At 35.7% G+C, this 24721-nt stretch overlaps 1 protein-coding gene across 9 annotated transcripts in view; it reads left to right on the top strand.

The window, feature by feature from the left end:
* PDZ-GEF (PDZ domain-containing guanine nucleotide exchange factor) overlaps window positions 1-24721 on the top strand; it is a 294638-nt gene that overhangs the window by 247060 nt on the left and 22857 nt on the right. For 7 of the 9 annotated variants that reach the window (XM_074172118.1, XM_074172115.1, XM_074172119.1 and 4 more), the window contains 5 exons: window positions 15483-15581; window positions 19639-19842; window positions 19907-21282; window positions 21341-21488; window positions 22866-23418. In XM_074172118.1, the coding sequence (XP_074028219.1) occupies window positions 15483-15581; window positions 19639-19842; window positions 19907-21282; window positions 21341-21488; window positions 22866-23418 (2380 nt within the window). Of the gene's footprint in view, window positions 1-1766; window positions 1937-13895; window positions 14103-15279; window positions 15429-15482; window positions 15582-19638; window positions 19843-19906; window positions 21283-21340; window positions 21489-22865; window positions 23419-24721 lie in introns of those variants that run through there. The other 2 variants (XM_074172120.1, XM_074172121.1) reach the window with 2 other exon arrangements.

Below are 24721 nucleotides of genomic sequence, written 5' to 3' on the forward strand. Positions count from 1 at the left end.
TACTTGGACCCAATTCTTCCTAATCTCTCCGGCAATCCTCTGACGTAGGGAACTACAAGCACTTCCTTGCGAGGTCTTCTAGCCAAAGTCTATTCCACCGTCACATGGAGTAACAATTCCGCTGATGATCTTTTTGATGATGCCTAGTTTCTTATCGAGACCTTCAATCGTATTAGAGAGCCCGAAAGTGCGATGCACTAGAGTCTTGAAGATTCCTATTCTGGTAGATTGATGATGGTGGGATTCGTGATTCAGAAACTGTCTCGTGTGAGTAGGTTTTCGGTATACAGATGTTTTCCACTGAGTGTCGATCCTCCCCACCAATACATCTAAGAATGGCTGTTCGTTGTGGAGTTCCTTCTCCATTGTGAAGGTGAAGGAAGGTCTTACGCTTTTGATGTGCTTCAGAAAGGTGTCTAGTCCTGTATTTCCATGGTTCCATATTATGAAGGTGTCGTCAACGTATCACAAACAGACTCTGGGCTTCTTGTGAGCTTCTTCAATGACCAGAGTTTCAAGCCACTACATATATATGTTGGCTCTAACTGGTGAAAGTGGCTATCCCATTGGCAGTCCCTCATCTTTCGTAAATAATTCGTCCTTCAGTTAGAAGAAGCAGTTCCGTACACAAGTACCCTAGTAATTCCATGGTTACTCTATATACCTATTCCAGTATTTCTTGACTTTCCTCTTCCTTTGTTTATATAATTCGGAATGAAGGCGCTAGAGCCAATAAACGAAATTCGACAATTCTAGTTTTGGTCGAATATTTGAAAAACAACCACTGTTGTTCTCGATCTGAATAGATATTATTATTCTAGTGCCTCAAAATAGGTAACTGATGTCCAATTCAACCTACTTTGTAGGTTTTTCTGTTTCTGAGATAGCATTAGTGGGACCAGCTAACACACTGCCTGTAGGTATATTGAAAAGGGGTACAAATGAAACTGGCGTATACCTGTCCAATCTCACGTCTCGAAGAAAAATTCAGACGGAGCTTGATTGATGATCCCGTCATAAATTTGATGCCAGGACTAACTATCCTAGAACTTACTCCACCTCTCATTGAAGTTTGATATATATTCGATAAGTTTGATGAGAGGTAAGAATGAATGAATGTACCAAGCTTATGTTTCTAATAAAATTCGACTCTTTCGTGATCCTGAGATTATTTCAGCATTGTATGTGTTTACACTGTGAACGATACAAACACTCTTGTTGTTAAGGACAATATTGAGATACACATTACAAAGAAGTAAATAAACAACTAACTAGAGTAGCAAACAGCCACAAGTGAAGATTTGAAAGTTTATCATTTCCGAAGTAAAACAGAAGCACAACGTTGTCTGACTTCTGTGATTTGTATTTAAGAAAATGATAAATGGACAACACTGACAGATGATGTTCTTTTCGAATTCCTTTTGGCATTTGAAATGAAATTGTAAAATCTGAAAACTACTGCCGAGTTTTGTGAAGAAATGACACTCTGCTCAGTAGTTACTAACAAATCTCTCCTGCTTTGTTCAAACTTATCTTAATCCGTCAGGGTTTGTCTTCAAAATTCCTCCGTCTGCAGACACTGCTCTGCATATGTCCCGCTGCAACTATTTTTAATATTTCAGAACAGTCTCTTGGCGTCTGTTTAGATGCACATGCACATTTTTATTAGTATGTGGTTTACACTTCATATTATTCGTTATCCCAACAGGAAGCAACTTCCTTTATATAGACTTTTATCCAACAAGTTCGACTTTAGTCGTGAATCGGATTCTGCTACATTGATACGTTAGTACTAGTACACTTTAAAATCGTGCGAAATTTACATCTACCACAATTGATCTTGTGTTGTGCTAACTCACCCCCTTTTTACGAATAGTGATTCATTTATTTTCGAAACTCGATGGGATCGGTGTGTGCTAATCGGAAATTCTGAAAGGTTTTTATTTTTACAAGAAGAATTGCGTTATTGTTCTGTTTTCGTAATGGCTCGTGTTGTGCTTTGTACACGCTGTTTGTTCCACTGAGATTAAATTGTTTGTCGTACGTGTTTGGATAATGTGAATGCTAATATGCACAGAGAAAATTGGTGTTGGGCAAAGAAAATAAAGAGGAAGATGAAAGTTGGATTATACGGTATATTACGCAACATTTCCTGAACTAGTTTCCCGCGGGTTTTAATATTGTTAACGATGAAGTCTTCTTTTTTACAAATGAGTGAAACTTTGGGCTTAAAAAAAGACCCTGTATGCCATATCATCATGAAAAACGTATTGAATGTGAGCCAGATTCTAGCCTGTCTGTATAATGTCACTAGAAACCTAACAAATGCTTCATTTTCTTAGGAATAACACTTGCTATCAGTATAATTTCAAATGTGAATCAGTACTTTCAAGTTATATTCAAACAATTAGGAAATTGACACATATAAACCTTTGAAAAATATTATAACATGTTTTGTAAATATTGTAAAAAATATAAATCTTGTATCTTAGTTATATATATATATATAATTATATAATATAATTTTTGCCACGGTATAAATGCAATCAGATTATACATTCTTATTATCAAAAATGTTCAGTTACAAAAAAGACTTTTTCAATTTGTTTCATTTCTCTCGAGTTGCATTTACATTTATATTTGATTAGTTCATATTAATACAGTAATAATATATTACCGGTTTATAAAAATTTCCAAACCGTCATTTGATATTCACCGATCTCTAAATTCAATTGACGGCTACTTCAACTTTTTGTATTCTGTTTTTAAATTATTTTACAAATTATAAAATTGAAAATCAGATTGTCAGGCTCAATAAAAAAAGATTCAAAAAAGAAAGAAATAGTTATTTGGAAATGCTTCAAGTAATGTAAGTAAGTAGAGCTTATTTACCAGCAGAAATTTCGGCAAATCCTTGACAGTCATACAGCGTAACTCATTACAATAACAAAATTTTGAGAATAAACCTTTGGAAGGTTCTTTTGTTATTTAGTTTCTACCTGCTTTCATAATAGTTTTGTCCATAGGAAATACCTGTTTACCTTCATACTTTATCAGTGTGAAAGCAGCCACGAGTTCTAGCCATGGATTTGTCGAAGCGTCGCGCGGGACCCCATAATCAGCGGCTCCCAAAATGGGTATCCATTTCGTGGCCAGCAATGACTTTACTCAATGATCGCAAAGAAAAATCCATAATTCCTTCACATCATATGTGAGTGGGGATTTTTTCTTCGAAAATATTCATTGAAGCATACAGAACAAAACCCCTATGTTGAAATATAATATATAAAATAATTTTGAAAGAAAAATCCATAATTTCCTCAAATATTTTATAGATGAGGATTTTTTTCTTGAAATGTATTTAATTTGGCATACAAAATGAGTCCCGTATGTTGAAATATTTTGTCGGGCAGAAACGCAACCCCCACACACACTTTAATTTTTTCAACGTTAAATTCAATAACTCCATGAAAATATTCGTGAATGAAGATTTTTTTTGCATAATTACATACTATGAGAGGTACTGAATGAGACCTATATCTCAGAATATTTTGCCGGGCAGAAAAACTACCCCCACACACCCTTTTATGTTTTCTAAATTAAATTCAATAACTCCATTGAAATATTCGTGGATGGGGATTTTTTTGCATAATTACATACTATGAGAGGTGCTGAATGAGACCTATATCTCAGAATATTTTGCCGGGCAGAAAAACTACCCCCACACACCCTTTTATGTTTTCTAAATTAAATTCAATAACTCCAATGAAATATTCGTGGATGGGGATTTTTTTGCATGAAAACATTACTATGAGAGGTGCTGAATGAGACCTATATCTCAAAATATTTTGCCGGACAGAAAAACTACCCCCACACACCCTTTTATGTTTTCTAAATTAAATTCAATAACTCCATTGAAATATTCGTCGATGGGGATTTTTTGCATGAAAACATTACTATGAAAGGTGCTGAATGAGACCTATATCTCAGAATATTTTGCCGGACAGAAAAACTACCCCCACACACCCTTTTATGTTTTCAAAATTAAATTCAATAACTCCTTTGAAATATTCGTGGATGGGGATTTTTTTGCATAATTACATACTATGAGAGGTGCTGAATGAGACCTATATCTCAGAATATTTTGCCGGGCAGAAAAACTACCTCCGCACACCCTTTTATGTTTTCAAAATTAAATTCAATAACTCCATCAAAATATTCTTGGATGCGGATTTTTTTTGCATAACTACATACTATGAGAGGTACTGAATGAGACCTATATCTCAAAATATTTTGCCGGGCAGAAAAACTATCCCCACGCACCCTTATTTGTTTTCAAAACTAAATTCAATAACTCCATCAAAATATTCGTGGATGGGATTTTTTTTGCATAATTACATACTATAAGAGGTGCTGAATGAGACCTATGTCTCAAAATATTTTGTCGGGCAGAAAAACTACCCCCACACACCCTTTTATGTTTTCAAAATTAAATTCAATAGCTCCATCAAAATATTCGTGGATGGGAATTTTTTTGCATAATTACATACTATGAGAGGTGCTGAATGAGACCTATATCTCAAAATATTTTGCCGGGCAGAAAAACTACCCCCACAAACCCTTATATGTTTTCTACAGGCTGATTCACGGTGGATGGCACATTAAACGTTTCTGGTGAACCAGACAACGGATCACTTTGAAAATTTAATGGAGGGCATATTCGGACATTCTCTAGCCAACTAAAATATTTTCGACAATGCGGTGTTGCCGCTTCTATTAGAAAGCAGTAGCAACATTGATTTTTCAAATGGAACACTCTGTATATAATATTATTTTTGGAATCTCCAACAATTGCCCGACAACTTTTCTTGATATTTCCCTATACCTATCTGTTACCGTTTTCGAAATAAAAATTGATTTCAATTTTTTTCTTCGAAAATCATGACTTATAAAAATGCCGATATCTTTCAGTTACGAAGTACTATGATATCGAAATTTGGTTTGGAGTTAGGTGATACTTGGACACTTCCCACACGTCAGCCTAATCTCCGTTACTTCAATACAGGGTGGTAAAAAATACAGTTTTTTCGTTTGCTTGAAAAAGTTGCTGAAATTTGATTATTTTAAACGGAATACCCTGTATATTATTGAAAATTCGGAAAGCTGCTAAAATTTGCTTTCTTTCTATGTATATCATACCTATACCTAACTAGTCAAGTTTCGGACTTATGAACATTTATTTGTGAAAATGTCCCTTCAGAATGGTATTTCCATTCGGTATTTGGTAAGCAGGCCATGATTACTATTTGACAGTAGCGTTGTGACATTCTCCTAATAATATCGACATTTTCGTCACTTCAGAAGTTGCAAATACCTTCAAAACGATGGAACAAAACTATTCAAACGAAGTTCTTATGAATTTGTTTATTATTTTTGGACAGTGTGACAAAATTATCAGCAGAACATGTAGAAAGTTCAATTAAATGTATCCGAATCTACCGCCAATGAACCTCAAGAAATTTATAGGAATTCAGAACAATTTCAATATGTTTGGATAAACTTTGAAAAGGCACCAAGAAACTTGAAATTGGAAATATTGATAAGAATAATTATAAAAAAGTAAAACAATCATGTGAAATATTTCAAAATATGTTCGAATCGCTGGTCGTTCACTTCCAAGCACTTTAAAATGCGGGTGTTGACTGCTTTCGTGGTGGCAGATTTGATTTCATTGGGATCCAAATCTTCAAATGTTTGGGCAATCCTCTCTAACAATTCATCTCTTGAACGCACGGGTATTTTGTAAACTTTTTCTTTAAACATTCCCCACAAATAAAAATCTAATGGATTAAGATCGGGTGATCTCGCTGGCCAATTCAATGGTCCCAAGCGCCTCATCCACCGATCGTCATCAGTCCAAATAATTTTATTTGAAAAAAGTGGATCTTCTTGAATGTGTGTCAACAACATTCCACAAAATTCTACTCTCTGTTGAGGATCTTGAGGCTTCATTGCTTGAATTTTGGTGAATTTATAATCATGCATTTTATGTCTTCGCAAGATTCTTTGAATCGATGAATATTTTATACCCAAATCTTCTTCAGCACTTCTTATCGATGACTCGGGAAATGCGTGAAAATATGCTAAGACATTAATCTGGTTGTCTTCGAAAGTTACGGGTCGAGGCAAGTTTCTTGGTGCTTTTAAAGTTGATCCAAATGCATTGAAATTGTTCTGAATTCGTATAAATTTCTTGAGGTTCATTGGCGGTAGATTCGGATACATTTCATTGAACTTTCTACATGTTCTGCTGATGATTTTGTCACACTGTCCAAAAATAATAAACAAATTCATAAGAACTTCGTTTGAATAGTTTTGTTCCATCGTTTTGAAGGTATTTGCAACTTCTGAAGTGACGAAAATGTCGATATTATTAGGAGAATGTCACAACGCTACTGTCAAATAGTAATCATGGCCTGCTTACCAAATACCGAATGGAAATACCATTCTGAAGGGACATTTTCACAAATAAATGTTCATAAGTCCGAAACTTGACTAGTTAGGTATAGGTATGATATACATAGAAAGAAAGCAAATTTCAGCAGCTTTCCGAATTTTCAATAATATACAGGGTATTCCATTTAAAATAATCAAATTTCAGCAACTTTTTCAAGCAAACGAAAAAACTGTATTTTTTTACCACCCTGTATTGAAGTAACGGAGATTAGGCTGACGTGTGGGAAGTGTCCAAGTATCACCTAACTCCAAACCAAATTTCGACATCATAGTATTTCTTAACTAAAAGATATCGGCATTTTTAGAAGTCATGATTTTCGAAGAAAAAAATTGAAATTAATTTTTATTTCGAAAACGGTAACAGATAGGTATAGGGAAATATCAAGAAAAGTTGTCGGGCAATTGTTGGAGATCCCAAAAATAATATTATATACAGAGTGTTCCATTTGAAAAATCAAAGTTGCTACTGCTTTCTAATAGAAGCGGCAACACCGCATTGTCGAAAATATTTTAGTTGGCTAGAGAATGTCCGAATATGCCCTCCATTAAATTTTCAAAGTGATCCATTGTCTGGTTCACCAGAAACGTTTAATGTGCCATCCACCGTGAATCAGCCTGTAGAAAACATATAAGGGTTTGTGGGGGTAGTTTTTCTGCCCGGCAAAATATTTTGAGATATAGGTCTCATTCAGCACCTCTCATAGTATGTAATTATGCAAAAAAATCCCCATCCACGAATATTTTGATGGAGTTATTGAATTTAATTTTGAAAACATAAAAGGGTGTGTGGGGGTAGTTTTTCTGCCCGACAAAATATTTTGAGACATAGGTCTCATTCAGCACCTCTTATAGTATGTAATTATGCAAAAAAAATCCCATCCACGAATATTTTGATGGAGTTATTGAATTTAGTTTTGAAAACAAATAAGGGTGTGTGGGGGTGGTTTTTCTGCCCTACAAAATATTTCGAGACATAGGTCTCATTCAGTACCTCTGATAGTATGTAATTATGTAAAAAAATCCCCATCCACGAATATTTTAAGGGAGTTATTGAATTTAATATAGAAAACATATAAGGGTTTGTGGGGGTAGTTTTTCTGCCCGGCAAAATATTTTGAGACATAGGTCTCATTCAGCACCTCTTATAGTATGTAATTATGCAAAAAAAATTCCATCCACGAATATTTTGATGGAGTTATTGAATTTAGTTTTGAAAACAAATAAGGGTGTGTGGGGGTGGTTTTTCTGCCCTACAAAATATTTCGAGACATAGGTCTCATTCAGTACCTCTCATAGTATGTAATTATGTAAAAAAATCCCCATCCACGAATATTTTAATGGAGTTATTGAATTTAATATAGAAAACATATAAGGGTTTGTGGGGGTAGTTTTTCTGCCCGGCAAAATATTTTGAGATATAAGTCTCATTCAGCACCTCTCATAGTATGTAATTATGCAAAAAAATCCCCATCCACGAATATTTTGATGGAGTTATTGAATTTAATTTAGAAAACATCAAAAGGTGTGTGGAGGTAGTTTTTCTGTCCGGCAAAATATTTTGTGATATAGGTCTCATTCAGTACCTCTCATAGTATGTAATTATGCAAAAAAAAATCCCATCCACGAATATTTTGATGGAGTTATTGAATTTAGTTTTGAAAACAAATAAGGGTGTGTGGGGGTGGTTTTTCTGCCCGACAAAATATTTTGAGACATAGGTCTTATTCAATACCTCTCATAGTATGTAATTATGCAAGAAAAATCCCATCCACGAATATTTCAATGGAGTTATTGAATTTAATTTAGAAAACATAAAAGGGTGTGTGGAGGTAGTTTTTCTGTCCGGCAAAATATTCTGAGATATAGGTTTCATTCAGCACCTCTCATAGTATGTAATTATGGAAAAAAATCCCCATCCACGAATATTTTAATGGAGTTATTGAATTTAATATAGAAAACATATAAGGGTTTGTGGGGGTAGTTTTTCTGCCCGGCAAAATATTTTGAGATATAGGTCTCATTCAGTACCTCTCATAGTATGTAATAATGCAAAAAAATCCCCATCCACGAATATTTTAATGGATTTATTGAAGTTTATTTTCAAAGCATGTACGGTTGTGTGAAGATAGGTTTTCTGCCTGGGAAAATATTATGAGATACAGGTTAAATCCTCTCATCAATATAATGAATCAATATTCATTTCTCGAAGAACATTCTGCAGTGAATTTTCATTAATTATTAGAAATAGTCGTAGCTGTTCTCCAATTGACAACACATTTTGGATGCCGCTGACGCCGTGTGCAGTAAGGCTCACGCTACAAACTCATGGCTAGAAATCCGTGGCTGCCTTCACACTCGTTCATACTTTTACTATTTCAACTAAATCAGTTGAACTTCATCTATTCCTTCATCTATTCAAGTTCCTGTCTAGACATTTCGTAAAATAACTACATATTGGAATGATTTTTCACACGTATTCGAAAAAGAGTAGAAAGTAGAAGAGTAGAAAACATTCAAACATCCACAATGAAACATATCATTTTGAATTTTTCTGGACTAATTTCTATTCAATAAATGCTCCAATCGGATGCTATTTCAACACCCCGAAGAGTGGGTATAATTTACCTATATTACATAAAATCATGGTATGTTTCATTAAATGAATATTTTTCTTATCAATTGAAGTTTATTTTTGGGTTTCCGTCCTCTTTAGATAATTATAGAACACGACCTATATTATTTATCACAATTAGTGGAAGCTAATTGTATTTTTTATCAAAACGGTACAGTGTGTTGTAAACTAAACCTTCATTTTCAAATAGCCGATCTTTCTTTTGTTCATTATTATTTACTTTGTGATTGAGTTTAAATGCCAATACTTTCATTGCCATCGTACATTTCGCATTATTTTTTATCATTGCTGTTTTCAAGATAAATATAGTGTTTTGAACTTATTATCAAGAGAAGAACAGAGTTATATGTTTTCAATTGCAACCCATATGGATTTTGAGAATATTTTAGTCAGCCCAGCCCCTACATGAAATTCAGAAATATAAAAAAACTAGTCAAACATATTTTCGAAAGTGCACCTGGAAACTACGCTGAATATTTTGAATAAAAAGAAGGGCTGTGCGACGTTTAAAAATCGTTCAATTACTACTACACACATACTTGATCTTTAATTTCAGTTCAAACGAGTTTTTAGGAAAATATATAGATATTGCTATGGTAGTCGTTGTGGCCATTAAATGGCTCTATTGATTCATCTGTGGTGAAGCTCTGTCTTGGAAATTTTTCCAAATTATTTATCATTGAAGGATCTCTCACTTCATCAAACAGATTTAAGCAGATCTCTCAAGATGAATTTTTCCGTATTTTCAAAAAGTTGCTAATTTTCATCTATACAGAGTTGGCAACCACTTGTTAGGTTCTTTACTTTGACATTTCATCGAACTTGGTGTATTTTTTTAGTCTTGGCTCTCTTGGGCTTTTCCATTGGAACGATTGGGCTTTGGTTTCGATATCATAACTATATACCCATGATTCGTCACCAGTTATGACCTTTTTAAACAAATCTGAATCGCCTTTGACGTCATTCAACAATTCCTGCAACTTTTTTTTGTCAAAATTCAGCAATTCTTGAACGAACTTCGCTGCCATACGCTTTTCAAAAATATTGCATGGCATAGCCATGCAATTTGATAATTCTCCATAACAATGGAGCACCACCACTTTACTCCAGACAAGTAAGAAACTTTTTGGATACTACTTTTTCCGATCATTGGATTGGCCATCGAGGTCCTACAGAATGGCCAGCTCACTCGCCAGATTTGACACCTTTGGACTTTTTTATGGGGCTATTTGAAGCAAAAGGTGTACGAAACTGAACCTGCTTCAATATTGAATATACGGCAGAGAATAATACTGTGTTCGAAAATGTTCGACGTGAAATATCGGATAGGCTGTTCACATGTCAAGAAGTTCAAGGCAACCATTTCGAGCATCTTATGATTTGACCTCAAGCTTATTATCCCATATTATGTAATTAAATGTCAGTGTTCTCAGGCAATTATTAAAAGTTCCGCCATTTTGTAGTATTTGAAGATATTGACATTATATTCTAGGGTTATGAAGTATTCGTCAGGAGCTTCAAAAAGATGTGCCACAAGACCCCTCTTTCCATTTAATTTTTTTTCCAGATGGCGCCTAGTCGCCATCTTGAAAGTTTAATCTGTCAATTTCACTTCAAAATAAATTATTCATGCATTATTTCGTTATCCCAAATTTCAATGTTTTGAGTTGTCCCGTTCAAAAAATAAAAGGGGGGGGGGCATTAAAGAAAAGCACTGTATATTTGAGACGAGTGTACCATAATAAAAAAAACAAAACGCCTAAAAAACTTCGGAAAAAGTGAAAATTGTAGAAAGTTTTCAGATATAAACCCAACAATTTACGGAAAAGAGAAAGATATAATTTCCTAGGCATGACAACTACTTCATATTCAAAACTGTGAATTATACTGAAATCGCTTTTTTTCTGAATTCTCTATAGAGATTAAAATAAATAGGAATTTTTTGAAATGATTTTTCAAACTGGCTTTCTGAATGAGAATTTTATTTCTGCCACTGTCAAGTAGTTATCCAAAAATTTCAAAAAGTTTCGAAAGTTTTTTATTCGTTCGGTATTTGTACAAAAGAAAAAAGCAGAAAAGTTTTTTTGTGATACCTGTGTTGTATTCACTTCAAATCAAGTTGTGACTAAAACTGGAAAATTCGATAAATTTGAGCAGTGGCTTATAATTCTTCAAATAATGTCCGTTATGAAAATAAAGGGCACATAATTTCCCATATATATTGTTTGTTATGAAACCATGAAAAAGTCTCCACAATTCATGTTCGAATGATTATATTGTAAATTAATTGACCATCTATAAATATTTCAAATACTTTTGAAATGATTTGTACGGTTTTCAATTATATATCGTACAATGACTTTCCAATATCTACTGCTATCTAGAACTAATAGGTGTTATTTCCGTGGGAAAATGATTTAGAAACTTTCGGTAATATATAACTTACAAATACGACGCGTACAGTTAACATACTGTTCGAGTAATTAACTGTTATCAGTGCGAATATTGCAGTGTGTACAGAGCTCATTTGAAGTGAAAAATTTTATTATCAAAAGACAAAAAAATCCATGCTATCAGGTCGTTTCAAAAGTTTTGTCCATTTTTATAAGTCTACTTTGAACTACAGTAGCTCATTCACTACTTATTCAGTTTATTCAAAATAAGCGCCATTCAAATCAGTGCAGTTTTGCCAACGATTAATTATCGACAAAGTTGACAATAGTCGTTTTTGCCTGGTCCTGATTAGTGAAGGAAAAATTATCGAAATGCTCTAATATAAGGTAGTCGGATGGCGGGAGGTCTGGAAAGTATGGTGGGTGAGACAGAACTTCGATGCTTAATTCGTTCAATTTTTGGACGGTGTTTTATGAAACGTGCGGACGGGCGTTGTCGTGGGGTAGGATCGGACCTCTTCTGTTGACCAGTGCCGGCATCTGCTGACGCATTTTTCGGTTCGTTTCGTAGATTTCCTTACAATAACAATCTGGTGTAATGGGGGTTTTGCAGAATGTTGTAGTAGGTTTGTTCTGGTTCTAACACCCGGAACTGTTCGGAAACTGCGCAAGACATGATGCGTACAAGCAAAAGATCTCAAACAGTCCGAAATAGTCTCGGACACTTGGTTAAACCAGAACGCATTTTGTCGAGACCACTATGCCACCTATCGTATATATGAAGAAATGAAGACGAGAGAATACTGTTGATCATGTCCATTTTGATATGTAGCGTATCCTTGTAGTCAGTTCAAACGTTATCTAACCTCAATCATCAATTATTCAAATCAAATAAACAAAAAATTATCCTAACAAATAGCCCTAACAAGTTTCCACATGAATGTCCATGAGCCACAGGAACAGTTCTCAACAGTTCAGCTTCGAGAGCAACAACGATCCGGGACTGTTCAAGACAGTTTAGGATCATTTCGCAGTCGAAACCAGAACAGAGGATTCATCTATCCGAACTTATCCTAAATAAACCTGAACGCTCTATATCAACTGGGCATGATCCTGACGACCTAGAACCTGAATTTCGTAGAACCAGAGCAAACCTAGTAAACCACATCAGTTGCTGACCACTATACCATGGTCTATTTTGATGGGTTTTCGCCTTTGGGAAGTGCAACCATTGTCCTGAACGTCTTTGGTTGTAGAAGATCCACTTTTCATCACACGTGATGATCCGATCCAAAAAAGGGTTCGTGAGGTACCCACTTTTCGAGCTTCGGCCTTTCCAATACGTTTTTAACCATCAAAAAAGCATGGGAGCTGACCATGGAACCAGAGTGTTCAAATCCTTGTCCTGGATAGCTGTAGGTAGACAACTACGTAGTTCATCTTCGAGGCTAAAATCTCCGAAACGAAATTTCGCAAACCGACGTCGAACAGTGCGTTCATCAACACAATCGTTGCCAAAAGCCTGGTTGATTTTTTGGGCTGTTTTGGCAGCGCTTCGGTTCAATTCAGTGGGAGATTCACCAGAAGGCTGAATAGGCTTAAGCCTAGGAAGACGGATTTTTGGGGTGGCAAATTTGGGTAACGATTTTTTTTTGCTACATCATGGAAATCAACAAGATTTTGGTATGACGGTTTTTTGATGTCTTACAGATAGAAGTCTGCAACAAATTTTGCCGATAACTCTCCTGTCTCACTTGTCATTGCACATTCCGCGACGAATTGATTGGTGAGAGAAGCTTTCCTTGTCTAAAAAGGTTGAAAAAATACCTGAGATCGACCTTGAGTCAAGAAAAATAAAAAGATTAAGCTCTTTTGTGCATAGAGTCAGAAAAAATGAACAAGATTCTCGATGATTTTCCAAGAAAAATCGCGCAAAAAGGTATTGAAACGAACTTTTATAACTTGACTGAGTTGATTATTTTAATCTGTTTGTAAGCACAATAAATATTATTTATTCACGTTTACCAAATGTACATTATTGTACATTTGGTAAACGAAATTGTTGAGTTGTAAAAATAATGTAGGACATGACAATTATAGGTGGCAAAACTGCACAGCCTATACCTTAAAATTTTGTAAATAAGCTGAAAAGAGACAAGAGATCAAAATTTGGAAAAAAAATCAACAGCATCAATGCTGTCAATTCTCTATCGATCAGTATATTATTGATATATGGAGCTACAAAACACATGACAATAAATCGGACATAACTTTTGAAACAGTCTAATATATTCAGTAGGAATATTTCAATTTCCAATAGTTTGAATAATTTTATAGAAATGTTTTCAATACAGGATTGAACAAAACTAGTAAATATGTTGAAACACGTTTTGAAAACCGCGATCGATCGAGATAGATTACCTCCCGAAAAAAGGGTATCATACGCCGGCATAGCTTTGAGGAGGAACTCAACTTTCAAGAACACCCTACCAGTGCACATTCAATTGAGGAGAAGTAACTCACTATCATGGCCGAATTGCAAGTCGCCTGAAGAATCTCAGGTATATGTACATTTCTTATTGTTAGCTTACAGAAAATATTGTTACGTTTTTATATCGCCTTATTAGATATCGCCTTATTAGATCACTTCGCGTACCGCACTGTAGCTTCCACTTGACTGTGTCGATATGCTCTCAGCTAGCGTTTAAATATCGTAATCGAATGCAATAGAAATTTCGCCGAAGTTCTGTCGAAGTCGGTAGCATTATTCTCGCTGCTTCTCGAGTGGCGGGGAATCATCGCACATTAGATACATCACCATTGGTTTATGACTACCAGTGGCGGTCGGCGTTATTTTCTTTCGGGCGTGATTTACAACAATATTATAAAGAAGGTTTAACGCGGAAGGAAAATTTGACGTCCACGAGATATCATCATAAGTTACAATGTGATGTCACTTTGTTACATTGCATGATATTTTTTGGAAATTTATAAATCGACAATTTACTTATTATATATACGGTTCATATTATGCTGTTACTTCTTGGGGTGACCTCTTCGGTTTGCCCTTTATTGTCTAGATTTTTTAATTTATTCAGTTTTTTTCACTCGTGGAAGGTTGAAAGTCCAAACAATATCAAGGAGCCTCAGTTTCAACAATAACCTCTCCATTCGAGCGAAATTTCTTACCGATGATCATTTTTTTGAGGTCTGCCAGTACTCGTTGGGAACCAAATCTGGCGAATATGGTGGATGCGGGAACAATTCCAATTTCAATTCATGTAGTTTTGCCATTGTTTTGATTGACGATCGTTTTGATTTCGGCGCTACGCGCCTCAGGATATAAAAATGCTCGGTAAATGATAGCTCACTTCTCACCCTAGGTATATAATATACTATTTTTCTATAGGTGAAACATACAGAATGGGATATTTTCTCTTTTTAATATTACTTTATCTTTATATTAGATATGTTTCGCAAAAATTCTAATAGAAGCCAAAAAAGAGCGTTTGGCTTTCTGCTTCTCCATATCTATTATGTGTATTAAGTACGTCATTGGAAAATAATCTGTAATGCTAGTCTCAGATGACTGATTTGACGATAATAAACAAGAAATTATGTTTCGGAGCATCTTTAAGGTTACCGAATACTCGTGAGTAAGTAACACTGCGATATCAAATTTGCATTAGTGCATAAACGACTGTTTACTAAGCTGAATAAATTTACGAGTAGGTACATCAGTTCCCTTAGAATAGATAAAGCTTTATCGGTTTTATCTAACGACAGCTCTGTCATTGACGAACAGTCGTCATTCAGTGGTTATGAGTAATCTCAATAGATTTTCGCAAGTGTTTCCATTTTTACACAAGAAATGTCGAAAGAAAAAGGTACTGTTTTCTGTATTGCATTCATGCTCAGTGAAATAATATTTATTGTTGCAGATCGACTATCCGGATATAGAACAGACCAGGAGGGTACAAAACTCGCCTCTAATGGACCACCCACAACATAGAAGTATAAACATAATGTTCGAAGATGCAGTAAGTAAAACCACATCAAAGTTATGAAATGAGAATTAGCTTTTCCTAAATAGAAATAACTTTCCACGATACAATTGAGACAAATCTCACGACAGCCTGAATTTGATATTGAACACAATCCTATCAATAAATATACTTGAAACTATTGCTATGGATTGTATTTCCAACAGACTAATAGAGGGGTTTTTATCGTAAAACCATAAAATGTATGGAAATGTATGAAATTTGCATTATGGTATTTATAATTTTTCAATGAAACAGTCATATTTAATTATATATTTAAATTCCCAACTACATTAAATAGTTTGTCGTCCTTTATATCTCTCATCCTGTTGAGGCAGAAGATAACGAATTGAATCATCATATTCCATAACTTGGTAATTTTATCACACAAACTAACGCTGACATGTACATACAAGATATTTCAAACGGAAACACTAATATTTTAGAATAAAAAGACATTTGTATTGTTGTTAATCAGTGGCGTTCTGACTGGTTAGTTCGCAAAAGTTTTTTTCAACTTTCTATGCCATTCGTTTGAAATTAAAATGCAGAATTGCGGTTTCCCGTTTAATTTTTTGCGAAAGATAATATAATCGATTCCAGTGTACGAAGTTACTATGTGAGAGTGGAAAAATGCAGCAAAAATTAAACAGTAAATTTAAATTTCATTTGCATTTCAAAGAATTCCAATTCCAATGCATGCAATATAATTAACAAATATACAAGTACGCATACGTATTCGTTTTGACACGTGACGTTTTTATCATACAACCTAGGATATTCTTTCAGTAAATTTATGAAAATACCATATATTTTTTCAAAATGAGATTTTAGTAGACAACAACAATGAATTATAAACAAATCGTTCAAATATTACTTACATATTATTACATTATTACTTATTACAAATAAATGGATATTTCTTTTTCTTCTGAATGTTATGATACAATTCATTTACGAGGTATGTTCAAAAATGAGGTGAAAAGAGTAGTCCCCCTCAGATATAAGACACTTGTGCAACCGTTTTACCAATCCTCGAAGCTGTTTTGATATGCAGTTTATATGCTTGAGCTCTCCGTTTTTATCTCTTCAATCGTCGCAAAACGCCGTCCTTCCCTGGGTCTCTTCAATCTTAGGAACGGGAAAAAGTCTCAGGGGAGCAAATCTGGCGAATACGGTGGCTGAAGCATGATTACGAACAAGCTATGACGAGTGAACAGGTGCGTTATTGTGATGCAAAAGCCATGGTCGTGTGCTCAATACGGAGAATTATCTTGAAGTTCACGAGAAGCAATACGAAGAAAACGCCCGGTATTGTGGCTTTTGCATCATAATAATGCACCTGCTCACTTGTCATTGCTTGTTCGTAATTTTTTGCCAAAAACAATGGCGTAATCATGCCTCAGCCACCGTATTCAACAGATTTGCTCCCCTGCGACTTTTTCCTGTTCCCAGGATTGAGGAGACCCATGAAAGGACGGCATTTTGCAACGATTAAGGAGATAAAAACCGAATTGCCGAGAAAGCTCAAGGACATACCAAAAAGTGCTTCGATATCAACATTTTTTCGAGTATAGGTAGCCCGGTGAATATGAGCAGAAAAGTAAACAACTTACTTTCCTCAAATAAGAGTAAGTTTGTTAACTACAGACAGTTGATAACATTACGAAAATTAAGTTCTATTTCCATATCTTATCTCTGTACCAAATGACTGTGTCATCTGCAAAGCCGATATTTCCTAATTCGTTTCCTGAATAGGTAAACTATTCATGTACAGAATGAAAAACGGACCCTTGAGGAACTCCATATGTGATAGCTCTGGTAATGCACTATATCGTTACTTTATATTCGGTCAAATTATAGGCCTTTTTTAATCATATTTGATGGGCTCAAAAGTTCGTAGACTAACGCACAGATTGCGTTACTACTATCAAAGCCATATCATTTTTAGTTAATCCTAACCTTCAAAACAATACGTGTAAAGATTTCACAGCTGTCGGACAATGGGGAATGTTCCTCCCGACGAAAATCAAGTAGTTTTCATAAAAGAGCTCTAAAACAACGCATTTTAAACTTATAATTTCAACCTTATTCTTTAAAAAATTATTCAAATACTTAAAAAAGAGGAATGAAATAATGCATTCAACATTTAAAGGGATTCGTTTCTATTTCACCATTTGGCAACATCGGTTAAAGCTAATAAAGGACAATGAATTTGTTACCTGTACGAGACAAAGAAAGATGACATATTTCGGAGGCGTGCTGATCTGTTTACTTATGTTCCGAGACATTCTGTGACATATGACCTAACCTATCTTCCTCTATATAAATAAATAACAAAACAACTGTTGTTTATGTGGCTTGTGGAGGTGGTATTGAACTATAATTTATATTTTGCCTTAATTTTTGATTTATAAAGATACTTTTCCTTTTTTAAAGTAGAATATCCAGGTACGTATAAATTATTTCAACTTGATATTGGCGCTGTTGCCAATATGTGAATTAGAAACAAATCCCTTTAAAAATTAAAACCCAACATTCCTACCCCAAACAGTTCATTCTTTCTATCTCCGGTCACAGAACATAAATAATAGTCTAAACAACTCAGGTTGCTTGGATTCTTACGAACTAAACAGCTTCGTCATCAAGAAAGTAGCTGATATAATTGTAAAGCATATCACCTCCCTCATAAATCTGATTTTCTTGTCCGGTATCCACCCGGATGCTTTCAAAATATCGAAAGTATTACCTATTCATAAAAAAGGGAACCTTTCGGATACGAATAATTACCGACCAATAACTATCATCTCTATCTTCAGTAAAATAATCGAGACTCTCCTGAAACAGCGTTTATACAACTATTTTGAACAAAACAGGTTTTTTACCGACTCACAATTCGGATTCAGAAGAGAGAGATCAACGTCGCAAGCTGTTCTGACAGCTGTACATCTAATTATAAACCTATCAAACATGGAGTGCCCCAGGGCTCAGTCCTCGGCCCGCTATTGTTCATCATTTACATCAATGATCTACCCAAATTTTCACATCCCTATAAGTCAGTTTTATTTGCTGACGATACTACGCTCATCTTTTCTGGTGACACCTTGCCGGATTTGCAACAGTCTGTAAAAATTTCACTCTCAAGTGCTCAAACGTGGTTTTCATTAAATAAACTAAAACTGAATAATGAAAAAACAAAGAATCTCACCTTTTGTTTGTCTAGCACTATGTCGAGTGATAACGGTGTGAAATTGTTAGGCATAAACATAGATAGTAAATTATCTTGGCAAAATCATACGGATGACCTACGAGGTAAAATGGCCAGCTCAATTTTTTTGTTCCGTCAACTGAAGCCAATTACAAGTTTTCCAACACTCAAAAATGTATATTTTTCATTATTTCATTCTGTCATTACTTATGGGATTGTACTATGGGGGAACGCCTCTAGTGCTGTAGATATTTTCCGACTTAAAAAAAAAGGAATCAGGATACTTGCCAATGTGAGTTTTCGTGATCACTGCCAGCCCCTTTTTGCACAATTACGCATATTGCCTTTGCCTTCATTATTAATTTTCTCGGTTCTGCTCGAGATCCACAAAAATCGAATGTGTCTGCGCAAACAATCCAATATACATAATCATTATACCAGAGCTGCAGGAAATATTCGTACTGATCGTTTTCGCTTAAACAAATCACAGAAAAACTCTCTAAATTATAATCTTTACAACCTGTTACCGCAGGAATACAAAATCATATCAAACAATAAATTCAAGAAGCGCTTAAAAGAATTTTTACTAACTAATTGTTTTTATTCTGTCAGTGATTTCATGCAGCATTTTCGACATCGCTAGTGTATTTCTATGGAGTGCACTCGCCACTGCGACATTTTACAATAGCTAGTAGCAGTGTACTATATTTCAAAATTTTATCTTATTTTGTTTCTCTATGTGTTGTACTCTTTTTAGATATTATTTGAACTTACTACAAACATTATGTAATGTAAGGTAGTCAATAAACTTCCATTCATTCATTCATTCAATCTCTTTTTTTGTAGTACACGCAGAATATGCCAAGACAAAACCTCTACCACAAATGTAGCAGAGGGTCGCACTCATCAGACACTAGTTCCGCTTACAGCGGATCAGACACAATGGCCTCCACCCATTCCGAACTGGACGGCGATGAGCTGGATCTCACTGGACTCGTCGAAAGTATGGTAGATAGTGACGAAGAAGACGATATGACTGAAAGTATGGATGTAAGTCTCCCTCTGCGTGTTTTGCGAGAAATTTTACAATTAACCGCGATATTTTTACTTTCAGAGTTTGACAGTTAGGGACAGGGTGAGAGACTGCTTGGAAAAGGAGCCTTCGGAACGCACAGAAGACGATATCGAAGCTCTGTTAGAATTCACCCAGCATTTGAAAGCTTTCACGAATATGACTCTGGCTGTTCGAAGAGCGCTGTGTGCTGTAATGGTCTTTGCGGTTGTTGAAAAGTCCGGAACAATCGTTATGAACGACGGGGAAGAACTAGATTCGTGGTCGGTATTAGTCAACGGTTCCGTAGAAGTGGTTATACCTGACGAGCAGAGTCAAATACTCTACATGGGAGACGCTTTTGGAATCCTACCTACGATGAACAAACTCTACCACAAGGGCGTTATGGTAACCAAATGTGATGATTGTCAATTCGTCTGCATTACGCAATCAGACTACTATAGGATACTGCATCAAGGTGAAGAAAATACGCGCAGGCACGAAGAGGATGGAAAACTGGTGATGGTAACCGAACTCCGAGGCCACATGGAACCTAGCAGCAATAGGCGAGGGCATGTGGTGATACGCGGCACCTCAGAACGTTTGATGCAGCAGCTGATAGAGGAAAATTCCCTAACTGACCCCACCTACGTCGAAGATTTCCTATTGACGCATCGAGTATTCATTCAGAGCCCGCTTCTCGTAGCCAATCAGCTGCTGGAATGGTTCAAAGACACGGAGATCCGTGACAGAGTAACCAGGGTGGTACTACTATGGGTCAACAATCATTTCACCGACTTCGAGACAGACCCGGACATGATTGAATTTTTAGAAATGTTCGAACAAGGTCTCGAAAACGAGAAGATGGTTGGGCAGTTGCGGTTGTTGAACATTGCTTGTGCAGCTAAAGCTCGAATACGGAACGTGGTGCTGGCTAGACCACACAGGGATGAACCGTTGAGTTTCTCGATTCTCGGGGGATACGAACGAAACTTTGGTATTTTCATTTCCAAAGTGGAAAAAAAATCCAAAGCCGAAGACGTTGGTTTGAAACGAGGCGACCAAATCATTGAAGTGAACAATCACAGTTTTGAGCATATGTCGCATGCTCGGGCGTTAGAAATCTTACGTGGGACTACTCACTTGAGTATAACCGTCAAATCGAATCTGTTGAATTTCAAGGAAATGTTGAACACCCCCGATAACTCACCTCGGCCAAGGAGTCGGAAAGTATCGGATATTTCGAAATTACCGCCTGACCCTAGAGCGAGGTTGTCAAGCGTCGATGGAAACATTATTTTAGGCCACGATCCACCGTCTGCTCAACCCATAACTATCAACAGCCCCGCCAAGGAGGGGAAAAAGCAAAGCTTCATGACTCTCGGAAGGTTACAGAAGGCTCTGATGAAGATGAATATCTTGCCCAAAAATATAATTAAGTAAGTAATATTCGCGAAGTAGAAACGACATGTTTGAACTTCCCTCTAACTTTTTCAGTGTCGGTATGAGTCAGGATCAAGTGGACAGCTTCAACCCGCCATCAACATTGGCCACAAATATTTATCAGTCGCAGAGCAACCCTGACCTTATGTCGATTTGCTATGATGATTTGAGATGCACGGATTACCCAGAACATGTTTTAAAGGTAATGGACACTAATTAGAAAAGGGTAATAGTAATAAGTATGTTAAACCAATGCGTTTTAAACAATCAAATACCGCATGGGAGCTGACGCTCGTTTTTCATTAATTTTTTAATGACTTATCGTGTGCCGTTGCTCAGCCGTGGTTGATTCAAATAACGGAGCGATCCAACCTTCAGTTGTAAATTATGCGGTGGCATGCCTGGCAAATCTAATGAGTTCAAAAACCCTGTTGGATGATTCACAGCTTCGGTGGCTTCACAAACTTTATCTACGCTCGATGGATAAACAATAATAGTGGCCAAAAACTGTGTAGGGAGTGAAAGAAGGGAGTGTGAGAGAGACAGGAGACCGGCAGACGCCTGGCGGAAATAACTGATCAAAGATCAGTTATTCCCGCCAGAATAACTGATCTTTGATCAATAAATAATATCAATGATCAATAAAAAATTTCATATAAAAAGTTTTAAAAAATGTTTGGTGTGCAGCACTATTACTTAGAGGTATTAAAAATAAATTACAACCTATTCTTAGACCTACCGAACATAACGAGTGATTTTTTTGCTAGTATCTCTTTGACAACACTGTTTTTGACAGATCACGCGTGAATCGTGTCTTGTGTCATTGTCAAACTTGTTCAGTTTGGTCTATAATTCATCCATGAATCGACTTACGAATGAACAACGCTTGCAAATTATTGAATGTTATTATCAAAATTCATGCTAGTTGAAGAAAGTGCATCATGTACTTCTTCCAATTTATGGGCAGTTTCGTCGGCTTGCTGAAGAAACTATTCGGAAGCTTGTGACTAAATTTCGAACCCAGTTTACTGGACATTAAACCACCAACACGCATACGTAGAGTGAGGACCGAAGAAAATATTGCGGCTGTATCCGCCAGTGTTCGTGATGACCGTGAAATGTCGATTCGCCGCCGTTCGCTCATGTCTACAGGGATGAACTAGCAACAACTGACGCTCTGGAAGCCAATATTGAAACATTTATACGTGAAATATCGGTCGATATGTTAGAGAGAGTGTGTCAAAATTGGACCTTGCGCATGGGCCATCTAAAGCGGAGACGCGGACAACATTTACATGAAATCATCTTCAAACATTAAATTATATTGATCGTTCTATCGATTCCAATAAAGATTTCATCAATTTTTTCAAATTTTTTGTGTTGTTTTGAAAATCAAATCCTATATCTCTTAAAAAATTACCCGTTACACATAAAATCTCATAAAAATCGACCAAGCCGTTTCCGAGAAGTATGGCAACTAACACTGTCCGATAAGAATTTTATATATACAGAGATTTCCATCCCAAATATTTATAATCATGATTATATTGAGTAAATAACGTATTGGTATTTTTTTTAGGTGTATAAACCCGATCAAAGTTATAAGTACCTTCTAGTTCACAAAGAAACCACCGCCCATGAAGTAGTAATGCTGGCGTTACAAGAATTCGGAATAACGGAATCAAGTAGTAACTTCAGCCTGTGTGAAGTGTCAGTCACTGACACGCAAACTATAAAACAAAAACGATTGCAAGACGACCTTCAAAACCTAGCAGAAAGAATAGGACTGAGTAGTAGATATTACCTGAAAACAAATGGCGTTACCGAAACTCTGGTACCTGACGACCTAGCTCCAGAATTAGTGAGGGAGAGTGCGGTCCATTTTCTGCAGCTAAACGCTGTCGAGGTGGCCATCCAGTTGACGTTACTGGACTTCAGTATATTTAGACAAATTGAACCTACCGAGTACATCGACGATCTCTTCGAATTGAAATCGAAATATGGTACTCCCATGTTGGATCGGTTCGCCGCTCTCGTCAATAAGGAAATGTTCTGGGTGGTGTCAGAAGTGTGTGCGGAACACAATCCTGTAAGGAGAATGAAAATCATCAAGCAGTTCATAAAAGTAGCGAGTGAGTAGTTTATTCAGTTCATTTCCAGAAACGTTTCTTCATAATGAGTCGAACATTTTTTGTTTCTTACGGAACACGTCCTTTTTTTTCAAGAAAGACAATGAAATACAGAAACATAAAATGAAAGTTCTTAGTGTCTGAATATAAAATTAGGTGTACCTATGCGGAAAGCTCTATTTTGCCGAAATTCTTTCCTGTGATTTGGTATACGCCGCAGCTCAAGAAATGAGGTGAATTTTCATTTTTCTTAAAAAAATATTTCAATTTCCATTTTGTACCCTCAGATACCAGCGTTTTTACAACTCAATGAATTTGGAAACAGGAAAAAGTCGCAGGGGATCAAATCTGGTGAATACGCAGAACACTTCTAACTTTTATGCCTCTCACCAACGAACTAAACATGCTAAACAGCTAAAACTGTAAACATATGTTTGAAACGATTATAACAAACTAAACTAGTTGAATGTACTTAGCCCGCGAAACAGTCCACGTATAACATTCTATTATGGGATACGTCTTGATTCATCAAAAATCTTTTTATGGCCCAAACAAATATTGTTAATAATAATTGTATCAATGAAAACTGCTGTTTTCACCACTGGTCATTCAACCTGCCTATACATTACAGAGGCCGCCTGTTACATCTACAACATCAAACACAAGTAGGGTGGTATCTATTCATTTTCAACTAGATATAAAACCTTATTGTATCCAGCAATTAGAACTTTCAATCAACCTACAATGGTGCACAATATATGGTAATAAAAATTCTTAAGTTGCCAAAAAACATCACAAATTGTGCTACACTTGTTGAATTTAGAAGTAGCCTCAAATAATAATAATAATATCGTTTATTATGCATACTACTAAATTCAAATATAATCAAATAAATACAAACAACATAAATATAAAAATTAAAGATGAACGTATAGAAATAGTAACATTTGGCCACGCAACTTTCTGTATCAATGTTATGGGAAGACAAATATAACTGTGTATCATCTGCGTATAGATGTACTTAACAATGTGATTAGAAAATGGGGTAATCAAAAATAAACATTAAAACATCAAGGGTCCTAAAATTCTTCCCTGCAGTACACCTGAGAATTATATATTTTTAAATAAAAATTTATTCATTCTCTGTGAGTTTTTACAAAAAATGTGTGATTGTTGACTTTGATGAGTTTTTCGGCTTGTTTGTAACCCATATAGCTGTTTTCATGTGACATATTATGATGTATGCATATTATGTGTTATAATATTTCAGACTTTATTCATTTATCTGTGACTTGACATATGTATA

Source organism: Leptinotarsa decemlineata, unplaced genomic scaffold (genome assembly GCF_025532065.1).
Source record: "Leptinotarsa decemlineata unplaced genomic scaffold, Ldec_3_MD MMD2_tig00000035_RagTag_RagTag, whole genome shotgun sequence".
Taxonomy (NCBI): Eukaryota; Metazoa; Arthropoda; class Insecta; order Coleoptera; family Chrysomelidae; genus Leptinotarsa; species Leptinotarsa decemlineata.